This window comes from Engraulis encrasicolus, chromosome 14, assembly GCF_034702125.1.
Source record: "Engraulis encrasicolus isolate BLACKSEA-1 chromosome 14, IST_EnEncr_1.0, whole genome shotgun sequence".
Classification (NCBI taxonomy): Eukaryota; Metazoa; Chordata; class Actinopteri; order Clupeiformes; family Engraulidae; genus Engraulis; species Engraulis encrasicolus.
The window spans coordinates 28887468-28900060 of NC_085870.1; the positions used below are offsets into that span (position 1 = coordinate 28887468).

The window sequence follows — 12593 nt, forward strand, 5'->3', positions numbered from 1 at the left end:
CATGACCATTGAAAAATGACTTTTAATGCATTTACAACTTTTTTTTAAATTTAAAAAAGTTGTCAGACAATTTAATTTGAGGATTATCTTTAAATATTTAGTGAGATCCTGCCATTTTTTTTTTTAGCAGGTTTTAGCAGGACCATATTTTACATTTCCCACAGCCTGGTTGGGTAATTTTTTAAAATCTATGTAAAAACATAGCTGATCGAATGCTTAACAACCTATTTATGAGTGCAATATACGTAGATCATTATTCATTTTTGATGTGTAATTTGAATATATGGGTCCATTACTACAATTGGACCATTTCTCCATTCACTTCAATGCATTTTTTACGAGATCATAATTTCAACATTTTGCATTACATTTTCAAAATTGCAAGTAAAACCTGTTTCTTAAGGCAGTGTTTCCCAACCTTTTTTGTCTTGTGTACCCCCAAGCCTTTTTCGCTGTGCCATGAGTACCCCCTAAGTCAACTTCTATATCGCTTTCTCCATCCCAATGTAACTAAGCTCCATATATTTGTTAAAATTTCATTTTTCCAAGTACCCCCTGCAGTGTGCTCGCGTACCCCTAGTGGTACACGTACCCCTGGTTGGGAAACACTGTCTTAAGGCAATATCTTTGTCTTGAAGTAAAACAACTTGTGTGTTTTGTTAAACGATCGTCGTGGTATGCTTTGTAAGTTTCCCTATGGAGCAAATGCATTGATGGCTGACTTCCTGCCACCGCCGGATGGTGCTTATATGTTTCATCAGTTTTAGCACGATCTCTCTGCAACACGGTGTAAAAATATAAACTCTTCCTTGATTAATTGCACAAAGCAAGTGTTCAAATTAAAGGATGTAGAGTTATATTTCGGAAATTTGTACACAAACCTTTTGCAATTTGACGATATCTCAGCGTCGGTCAGGGAAACCGCTTCTACTCCATTTTTGCATTTTTCGCCGAGCTGTGATCAACTTGTTGTTGACCGCTGCTCTCTTGTGGCGGTTTCCGTGTACTGCAGGACATTTGGAAATGACACGCAGGATGTTTTTGAGATGGATTTTTTTTTGTGTCAGCGTGGAGAGGGCTTTGAATATGATGCATCATATATGATGCATCCGGCGCGATAGGGTTAAGCATAAAAAATAATCGAATGCCCTAGCTTCATAACATAATTGAAGTGGAAAAGTAATTGAAAAAAAAAACCCAAATGGAAACAAATCGTATTGTAGCACCGTGGGACATTTTTAACAAATTGAGTACCGACGATGTAATAAGTAAGGGTTAACGTTCGGCGAGAAGGTCGCTACCGTGGAATAGCAGCACGACAGAGAGAATCTTTAGACCCCGACGCGGAGTGGAGGGGTCTTGTTCTCTCTGAAGTGCTGCTATTCCACAAAGCGACCGACTCGCCGAACGTTAACCCGCTTATTATATGGATATAGGCCTACTTAAATGATTCACACATGGCGGGGACATTTCTTTATTTAATGTTTATGCAAAAGTTTATTATAATTTTTCATGTCAAAAGATTGTTGCTGCGCAAAACAAAACAGTGCCGTTGTGGAACACCGCTAGGCAACAGGTAGCCTAGACAACAGGTGTTGTCTATCACAGCAGCTGATTAGAGTCTTGTTGAAAAGTCGCTTTAGCAGTGAAAGGTCTTGTTGCCATTGACAGCGGTCTGATATAGACCAACCCGTCCGTTATCTCAAATATCAGACGTGCGAACGTTGGGGAGCCCCATTGAAATGAATGGAGCATTCGACCGATGACGTCACACCATATAACAATACGTTTTTCACGCCCATGTGCAGCCCTGTTAGCCTTGTGATAGCTCTCTGGTGGTGGACTATGATGTAGCTGTCAAGAATCGTGCCTGTAGTTCCTTACTTGTATGATCGGCGTCCACTTTATGTCGCTTTTTATAGTGTCCTTCACACAATAAACACAGAGGAGGATAATTATATATCGTGTCTAGCAGGCTGAGTAGGCTACCTTAAACTTTCAGGGGCTAACATCCTTACCCGGATCCTTGGCTACATCCTTACAAATGACCCTCTAACTGTGATCAGAATACCCTTGGATTTTGAAGTCTCATCTTACCCGGATCCTTGGCTAGATCCTTACAAATGACCCCCTAACTGTGATCAGAATACCCTTGGATTTTGAAGTCTCATCGCCAACCAGATAAGTTGAATTGTTCATTCTGTTTATGATTTCTCCCCCATGACAATGACACATTTTCTGGAGTTTGCTGTCAGCCAGATGCTAGCCTAATAGCTATGTGGCTACGTAAACACGGCATCCCATATGGATCACCAGTTATGGATCAGGCATTGGGTTATTGGATTTAGTTACCGAGGTTGGGATAAATTACTTTCGGGACTTGTTCCTCCTTCTGCGTGTGACTGAAGACGCTTTCGTGTGTGCAAAGGCATTATAACTTGCGCACACCAAACTTTGATGTGAAGCCCTACACGTATGCATGCTATGATTGACCAGAGGTAGTGTCAAGTCAGGAAAAGTAGGACAACACAAAACTGAGCTTTTGTTCCAGCCAATTTCATGTCAATACCAAACGTGTGACATTCTGAAACAGCGCATCGTTCACAAAAACCTCATTATCTCCATTTCTTGCGGAATTCAGCACTTAACCGCCTCGGTTTAACTTAGGTTTGTTTGGCAATAAAAGCTCGTAGAGACACACCATTTTCACCCACTAAAAGGGCAAAGTCTCCACTTTCAAACTAGCCATAACATGTTTCAGTGGCCCCATCACAAAGTATGCTGTGCCTTTTCAAAAAACGTCAAAAAAGGTATTCTACGACATAATTCCGTAAGCAGCGCAGTATTCAATGTGTAATAATCAAATCGCTGCCTTAAGAAATCGATATCGAATCATATCGTCATGAGGGCTGTTTACACCCCTAGTAGACTGCCCACCCACCTTGTAGACGTTGCAGTAGACGTTTCTCCATTTCAATGTTGGCATAGTTACTGCACTTTGCCTTTGTAATTCATAGTAGACTGCCCACAGGACCGTATTAAGATGGCCCCCCTTGGCACTGTGCCACTGGCTCTTATGGATAATTCGGCCCTGACTGCCCACCTTGTAGACGTTGCAGTAGACGGCGAAGATGACGACGGCAGGCAGCACGAAGCAGAGGGTGCAGAAGAGCACGGCGAAGACCTTGCGCAGCCGGCTGTGGCTCCAGTGCAGGGAGCAGTGGGAGGCCGCGATGGAGCTCTGGTGGCCGTACGCAGGCCATCCAAACAGGCTCACCATGGCCAGCAGGATGGACTTGACCCAGATCAGCACCATCACGCCCACCGCCAGGTTGATGGTCATCTTGACCTGCATGGTGGAGAAGAGAAGAGATGAGAGTGGGATTAGATTCGATTAGATCAGATTACATTAGAGTACACTAGATGACATTAGATTAGATTAGATCAAACTTTATTGTCTGTTACACATGAAACAGAAAACTGTCTGGCGTGGCTCCAGTCATTCTCACAGACATTAGACAAGACTTGACAAAACAGGACTAAACAAGACAAGATAACATGTATGCTGAGTCTGGATAACTGGTCATTGTTCATCTTTTGTTGCGTAGGGCTACAGTTGATGGGGTAGAGAACTCCATGGACTCCATAGGGTACTTTCACTCCATGGAGAAAATTATCCTCATGTTATGAATGTACGCAGGACTCTAAATTAACCTTTTCATCGCCAGCCAAAATGGCCAGTAAATGTTAATCTACTAGCCATACACACACTCATTAATGGGTCAAAGTGGCGAGTAAAGTTGGTCTTTTTTACTAGCAAAAATTGAAATTTCACCAGCATTTGGACAGTTGGCTAGTGTTAATTTAGAGCCCTGAATGTATGTACCGTATATAAAATGTCTGTTAGTACTGTAGGTCTGTGTCCACTATCTTGCCTGCATCTCTGACTGTGGCTGTGGGTTACTGTGGTCCCAGGCTCCGATGTTATACTGTATGTATTTCTTGTCTTTCTTTACTGTAAACGAGTCTTGTTCAGGGATGCAAAATTAATTTCAGTGAAAACTGACAAAAAAGTGATATTGTATCATATTGTGTCGTCTCAGAAGGGTGGAGTAGTTTATTATTGGTAAAGAAATATTACTATGTTATTGGCAACTTATTACGTTATTGGCTTTATTACATTTCAAATGGTCACAAAGTATTACGGTACAGGCAGTTATTAGCATCGTTTTTACATTATCAAAGCGTTTTTTAGTGTAAGGCCAATAACGGAATAACCTGCCCATAATGTAATAACTTTTTACGTTATGGGCAGAATGTCATTACGTAATGGGCAGGGAAGTGTTATTACGTTATGGGCAAGTTATTACGTTATGGGCTTTATTACATTTCAAATGGGCCCAAATTATTACGTTATGGGCAGTTATTACGTTATGGGCAGTTATTATGTTTTGGGTTCTTACAGGCCTACATACAGTAGAATACAGTAGTGTATTACAATACAGTAGAGTAGATTAGGGAGTGTTGTGAAGTACAAATGTATGCACACACACACACACACACACACACACACACACACACACACACACACACACACACACACACACACACACACACACACACACACACACACACACACACACACACATTCACATTCAAACACACACAAACACACACACACAGACACACACTAACCTCATAGCGCATGGGGTGCACAATGTAGTAGTATCTCTCCACACTGATGGCTGTGACTGTCAAGATGGAGGCACAGATGAGGAAGACGTTGAGGAAGATGAAGACCTAAAAATCACGCCATTGAAAAGGCTTCATATTAGTCATAGACGAAGATGTAGACCTAAAACATCATGCTATAAGACAATCATATTAGCCATAGAGGAAGATGTAGACCTAAAACATCATTCTATAAGAAAATCATAGTCATAGTGGAAGATGTGGACCTAAAACATCATGCCATATGAAAAGACTTTATATTAGCCATAGACAAAGATGTAGACCTAATGCATCATGCCATTAGAAAAGGCTTCATATTAGTCATAGAGGAAGATGTGGACCTAAAACATCATGCTATAAGAAAATCAAATTAGTCATAGAGGAAGATGTAGACCTAAAACATCATTCCATAAGAATTTGGCTTTATATTAGTCATAGATGTAGACCTAAAACACCATGCCATATGAAAGGCCATCTCCTGTACTTACTTAAAATAACTGTCTAAGTGTAAGTCAGATAAGTGTAATGTAATGTAATCTAGACCTAAAACACAGCGCCGCATGCACAGTACACCACGTCATGCAGTCTCTTTGATGTCCGGTAACTTTAATGTGGACACTTAAAGCAATTAAATTCATGATTACTCTTATTACATTATAAGATGTAATATGAACCCAACCCAAAGTTGAAAGCACCTGACTGCAGTGCACTAGTCTTTCATGTTCACAAAGCAGTATGCTTAGCACATTATACTAAAACATTTAACTATTAACTATCAGGAACTATTGTATATGTTTAAGATCAACAATAATAATTTATAGAGCACTTAAGCAACAGCAGTTGACTGAGGCTCTGAAAAAATAAATATATTTATTAAAATGAACTCTCAGAGAGAACAGACCTCCATCAAGGAAGCTGTTTGATAGAGCATCTGACTGTTACACAACGTTTCATCCAAATCCGTTTCTAACTTTTTGAGTTATCCTGCTGACAAACAAACAGACAGACACACAAACAGACAGACACACAAACCAACGCAACCGAAAACATAACCTCCTTGGCGGAGGTAATAAGTAATACTGTAACAATAAATGGTGGCATCTGACCTGGCACTCCAGCACGGTGAAGGAGACGGTGTCAAAGTACGGCGAGCTGGTGATGATGCCCAGGGGCATGAGCAGGATGGCACACAGCAGGTCCACGGCGCACAGGTGGCACACAAAGGCAAACTTCTTCATGTGCGGTGCCCGCGCGATGGCCACCATCAAGCCGGTGTTGCCCAGCAACGCCGCCAGGTTGAGGGTCACCATGCAGAAGAGGCCCACCAGGTCCTTGATCTGCGACTGCGAGTCCGTCACCACCTCCATGTTGGGCGGCGTGGGTCGCGTGGGTGTCACCCATGGTGGTGTGGTGGCGTTGGGTGGCGGTGGGTAGGTCACGGGACCGGCCATTGGACCGGGCCCAGATCTGGCCATCATGTGAGCGGTGTGCCAGCACCAGCACCAGCAGCACCCGTGCTCTGTCCTTTGTGTCTCTCAGAGCACGGCGCCGTGTGGCCCACACCCCCTCGTCATCGTCATCATCATCATCATCATCATCATCATCATCATCATCGTGTCACTGTGCTGGTATGCTTCCTCAGAAGATATAGCAAGAGGCCTGTAAAATGTGTAGGAATATTGAATGGAAGAGCAAAAAGAAAACCAGTCATATGTCATCTGTTTCAAAAGATGGATAGGCTGTGATAATGCGCTTTCTCAGAAGATATTGCTAGGGGCCTGTAAAATTGTACACTAGGATTGTTGACGGTGGTTTTAATGACAAATATCACATGCTTTCATATCACATGCCTTCTCAGATCATCTGTTTCAGAGAATAGGTACCACCCTGGAGTTGAATATAGCACAACCATTGATTGTATATAATCAATGAGCACAACAACGGTGTTTAACATCTGAAAACATCTGTTGCTGCTATGCCTTCTCTCAAAAGCATGCTGAGATTAACTATGTAGGCCTACATTACTCAAAAGTGTTTTTTTAAACATTATAATAGCTTTGCACTTCCAATTTTATTCTGAGCAAATACTTTCTGAAGAAACTACACAATAGTTGCTGAAATGTTGCTGAAAAAAATTAACGTTAAGAAAAATGTCAACATCGTACTTGTATAATGGGCCTAAAATAGCCAGGTGGACATAGTACCATCATCTCCATTCTCCCAGATAGATAAATACACATTTCCAATGACGGTTCCGTGACACACCGCATTATTCAGTGAAATTACATAACGGGAGAGACCTTAAACACATGTTGTTGTAGGTTTAGGAGAAAGGAGGTGTTTGCACAGCAAGAGGTAAACACATAGAGTGTGCCTGATGTCCGTTATCTAAAGAGAGAGGGCAGCAGCGACTGATGAGCAAAGCAAACAAGCCGCCAGCTGATTCTTTGAAAACTTCACTCAATGTTGCTTAACATAATGGTGTGGGTAACTTTAAATTTTCACAGTTCTTTGCTCAGTGTATCCTATCCACATACAAAAATAGCATGCAGTATTATGTGTGCATTACCATGCTCAAACTAACCTCCATGGTTCAGTATTAATACATTATGCCAAATATTACCCGCTTGTCATTCCCCGGTCCAAGCTACGGACCTTTGGTGACAGAGACTTCTGTGTTGCTGTCCCCACCCTTTGGAACAGTCTACCTCTCCATATCAGCCAAGCCTCACACTGGCTATGCACCTGAAATGTATTCACTGAGGCCTATGGTCCTTAACCCTCTGGTTGTGTTACGGTCAAAAATGACCGTTTTGGAAGATCATTCTGAAATAACTTCTCTATTTTTCATCATACACAAATGACACTTCATGATATCGTCCAGCTAACCTATTCAAATGGTCAAAATTAAATACAATGAAATTCCTAAAGAATTGTGGAAGATACACCAACTTGTTACATTCACAGTGTTTCCCATTAATTTACATCTCCCAAAAGTTATATACAGTTATATTACATTCACTTTACTCTCATATTCTTTTTTGTTAGGCTTTTCAGAATACAACCATATGTGCCACATTAGTATAGATGTTTACAGTTAGTTTAAATACTTGAAAAAAGTAAAAGTGTTCCAAATGACCTGAAAGCCTCTGAGAAGCCCTATATTCCAGAGGGTTAATAAAACGAATTGGTGCAAGATAAGAAAAAAAGCCTACAAATCACTAAAACAAAGCAGAATAACATTTAAATCCCATTGGACATGTTTCAAAGGGATGTCTAAAAGGTATTAATCACAAAATATGCAAATCAGATTTTTAATCAATATATTATTACCTTTTTTGTGTAGGCGGTCAATTTTGACCGTTAACACCATGAACGTAACCATGTTTCCAACACAACCAGAGGGTTATCCATCCTGCTCCCCACCACTTCTTCCCCCTCCTCTGTTCTCCTCTACTCCCTAGCCCCATCTCCTTTTCAGAAGTGACCTTGTCACAAATTTTTAACGAACTTTGACAAGCACAAGAGAATTAAACTGGAACCACAGTCAAAATTGCGTGTTGTCCCATAAATGTAAATACAGCTATACCTACGTGTATACACCACAGTATCCATGTTATGTAAGACCCTCCCCCTTGTCTCTGCCCCCTAATCCAGAACATCCCGGCCAAAACACGTAACACTTATTACACACAGCAGTTTGACCGTCTAGCATTCTACTACCTCACTCTCATCACCACCACCTTTGCTGGTAGGCTTGTTGGCTGGTTTGCTCATCTTTTAACCTTTTGAGGAGTACCATGACAAATATGTGATTAGAATTTTGCCAACATTTTGAGTTCTCATTATGATGTCAGAAGGACTTTGTGAGATTTTTTAACACAGACTTCTATGGGAGCTGTAGAGTGTTTGAGTAAAATTCTAGAAGAATTGGGGGAAATCCTTACTCCTCAAAGGGTTAACAGCCTTCTTCAAAAAGTTATGGGATTGTTTTGATGACATCTCTCTGAATTTGACAAAAACCTACAACTGATTGATTTTTGGCAATGATACATGGGGAAATTGGATAACTCTGAGAACTGTTTAGTTATTCTCAATGATCTGTGGGAATTTAAAACACCTTGGTGGGGGTCTGCAATCACTGAGTACCGCTCTTGTTATTATCACTCCTATAGAAAAATATTTGGTCCAGGGAAATCCTTGGGAAGATACTCACAACACTATAGAAATGCAATGTTGATTATGTATATCCATCCACCTGTCATGATGACTAGGGGTGTAAATCACAGCCTCCATGGTGATACGATTCGATATCGATTTCTTAAGGCAGCGATTTGATTACTTTTGATACTTAAGAATGCCACAGAGTACGAGATGATTCGATTCGATTTTTTTCCCCAACTGCTTTTCCACTTCTATTAAGTTATGGAGCTAGGGCATTGGGTGGGGGCCAGCGAATTAATTATTTTCTATACTTAAGAATGCCCCACGATAACCTAGTTCTCACGCGATGGTTGTTACCAGCCATCTGAAACATTGTCAATCGCTTAGCTCTGGAACGGCGTAGGTGTGTTCAAAACAGCTCGAACCTGATTGGAGAATTCACGTGGCTTTTTTAAAATCACGTACTACTTCAACCACTGACTTGTAAATACCCCGCCCCGCGATCCCATCCTATGATTCTGATTGGAAAGGCTGTGAAATATCTGATACATTCATGCTCGTCTAAGATTTCCAGACCCTCGTGCGATCTCACGAAGTTTAACAAAGATGCACGAAGCAGGAAGGGTCTGCGTGAGAGCCAGGCTAGCCCCACAATACCATACGATTCAATAATCAGCCGTAAGATTGATGCGATTATTATTTACACCCCTAATGATGACTTAATCAGATTTAGGAAGGAGAAATACATGATAAAAGCATTTCTCTCCTCTACAGTACGGTCTCAATGCAGAAATGGAGGAGGAAAATAAACAAAACAACAATCCCATCTCCCCCCTCTCCAGTCATCTGTCAATGGCTCTCACCCACGCGACTAGAGAATAATATGTTTGAGCACTGAGGGCCATTGACCTTCCCTAATCAATACTGCCCGTGGGCAGGTCAGGTATGGTTTGCCTACCCCTGTGTGTGTGTGTGTGTGTGTGTGTGTGTGTGTGTGTGTGTGTGTGTGTGTGTGTGTGTGTGTGTGTGTGTGTGTGTGTGTGTGTGTGTGTGTGTGTGTGTGTGTGTGTGTGGCGGCCGGATATGAGTCACATGATTGTCCCCAGGTTATCCCACAACACTACTATCTCTCTATCACACACACTCCCTCTCCCACTCTCTATACATCCCTCTTCCTATCTCTCTATCTCCGCCCCCCCTTCTCTGTCATACAGAAACCCATGACCTCCTCTCTCCCTCCTCAAGGCCAGCCTCTCTCTCCCTCCATTTCTCTCTCTCTCTCTCTCTCTCTCTCTCTCTCTCTCTCTCTCTCTCTCTCTCTCTCTCTCTCTCTCTCTCTCTCTCTCTCTCTAGTTACGACTACACAACTGTTGAGCACAACAACCCCTTGTGACTGTCTTCAAACCAGCACAAATATCCCCTCAGAGGGAAATCTTTTAGTACTTTCACATTTTATCCACAGCAGTATCCCTCATGTGACACATAGCAACCTGAAAACCATCCTATAAACATTGTAATAAAATCTCTGAATATACAATAAATGCAAATGAGACATGCTGTCATTCAAACCGTAGATGGGAAATGTTAGGTGATGAATTGCAAACTTTAGACTTTGGAATCCTGTGAATGCAGATCTACCAGTGAATGAATGGAGAGTTGCATAAAGTAAAAGTAGAAGTACTCTTACAGATGTAATTACAACACTCGTAGTATGATATCACCATCCATGTTGGTGAGATATTCAAGTTATGTGGATTGTATGTAATTAATGTATGTATGTAGTATGTCTGTATATAGGCCCGTGTCCTCTGTTTTTTGTCAGTTGTGCAGTGATGTTATGTGTATGTCCTGTCTTAAACGAGTGTTGCTCAGGGACGCAAAATGAGTCTAAATTAAGTCTATCGTATTGTATCGTTTCGTATCGTACTTTTACTTCTACTTTATACAACTCGGAGACGCCACGTTTACATGGTGTTTGCAATTCCCAATTAATAATTCCGAATTAAATAGATCCGTTGAGTGTACATCGCACTTCCATTTAATTCTGAATTGTGAAGTATTTACATGATGGTTTCAAAGCAGAATTAAGCTTTATTCAGAATTAAATGGAGTTAATTCTGAGTGAAATGTCTAATGTAAAGGAGGCCAATGAATGTATAGTTGTTGTTCTCTTACCTCACTAGTCATGTTCTGTCCAGCGAGAGCACAGCAAGACTCCATGTAACTCTGATGATGAGCTGCCTGGTGAGACTGGTTCCAGCCTGAACAGCAGACTCAGAGACTCTCCTAATGCCTGTCTTCCAGGAAATGTTAACTCTACAAGCTAACTTCTGTACAGTAGAGGAAAACAATATTGCTGGTGACGCTCAAGTTAAAAGGAAACTTCCCAAGGTTACTTTGTTGGCCCTTTGGCTATGGTGGTGTGCTGGCTTTGCCATAGGCTGCAGTGATGAAGGGGAGAGAGAGGACAGCCCTTGGCTTGACTGGTGGGCACCTCTCCCTGAGCCCAAGCAGTCGCTGGGTGAGGGCCTTTTGAGAAATGATAGTTCCTCTTTGGATGGTTCTGACCTACCAAAAGGTTTTCCTTTGGGTGGTTTTAAGTGGCCAGAAGGTTCTTCTTTGGATGGTTGTGAGAGACCAAAATGTTCTCCTTTGAATGGTTTTACGTGGCCAGGAGGTTCTTCTTCCGATTGTTCTGTGGACAAATGGTTCTTTCCTGATATGATTCTCTGTGGCCAGATAGTTCTTCTGCCTTCCTGTTCTGTGTGGCAGGATGATCCTACTGGAACTGGTTCTTGTTCCATGCAGCAGAATGATTCCTCCTTGACTGGTGGCTTCACACAAAAGCATGTGATGTCCTGATGTGCGTACCAGTAGCAGAAGCACCTGATGCTTTGCCTGACAGTTCTTCAGTAGAGGCCACCTATCCCTGAAGGAAGAATAACGGTGAATCCCCCCCTCCCAATGGTGTGGATCTTCTGCGTCTCGTCTCCCGGTCCTGCTGATAATCCACCCGCACAGTCACCGGTGATGAGAACACGCACTGGAGACCCAGAGGGGGATGAAAGGATGGATGAGGCAGAGACCAGTGAAGATGCGCTCTCTCTCTCTCTCTCTCTCTCTCTCTCTCTCTCTCTCTCTCTCTCTCTCTCTCTCTCTCTCTCTCTCTCTCTCTCTCTCTCTCTCTCTCTCTCGTTCTCTCTGCTCGACCCCCGTTCCTCTCCTCTCCTTTTTCCTCTGACTACTTCACTGGCCACTGACTGCTGTGTATGGCAGTGACTGTCACACATTGTGTGCCTGCCTTGCTAGGTTTTTTTTCTCCCCCTCCTCTTGCGGATAGACACATGCTTCTCTGTACCCTTGACGGTCGGATGTCCCCAGGGTCCTAAGATGCGTTATGTTGCGTTGTGTACGATGGCGTGTGGTGCAGCGCATGACTGCACATTTAAAAGGTGAACTAATTCTTTCTTCTATAGCTACTCACTAAAGAGGTTGTATGTTGTGTAAATATTTATTTTGTGGTTCCATTTTATTTACGTATTACTACTTAACAACATGGTGCATTGTTTGCTTCCATACTATCACACAATGGTACTGTGTAATATGACTTACTGTTACACCTTTAGTTACAATACACCCAATGGATACAACAGTTACAGTACAATTAAGTGTAGTTCATAATGAATTAAGGTGCTAAC

At 42.1% G+C, this 12593-nt stretch overlaps 1 protein-coding gene across 1 annotated transcript in view; it reads right to left on the reverse strand.

Annotated features, from left to right (window-relative positions):
• The window catches only part of gpr61l (G protein-coupled receptor 61-like), a 29291-nt gene extending 17272 nt beyond the window's left edge, over nt 1–12019 (reverse strand). Inside the window, exons 1-4 of the mRNA XM_063215357.1 lie at nt 11071–12019; nt 5838–6390; nt 4696–4800; nt 3104–3349 (exon numbers count right to left, since the gene is read on the reverse strand). Coding sequence (XP_063071427.1) covers nt 3104–3349; nt 4696–4800; nt 5838–6209 — 723 coding nt within the window. The 5' untranslated portion in view covers nt 6210–6390; nt 11071–12019. The remainder of the gene's footprint in view (nt 1–3103; nt 3350–4695; nt 4801–5837; nt 6391–11070) is intronic.
• Nucleotides 12020–12593: the final 574 nt, after the last annotated feature.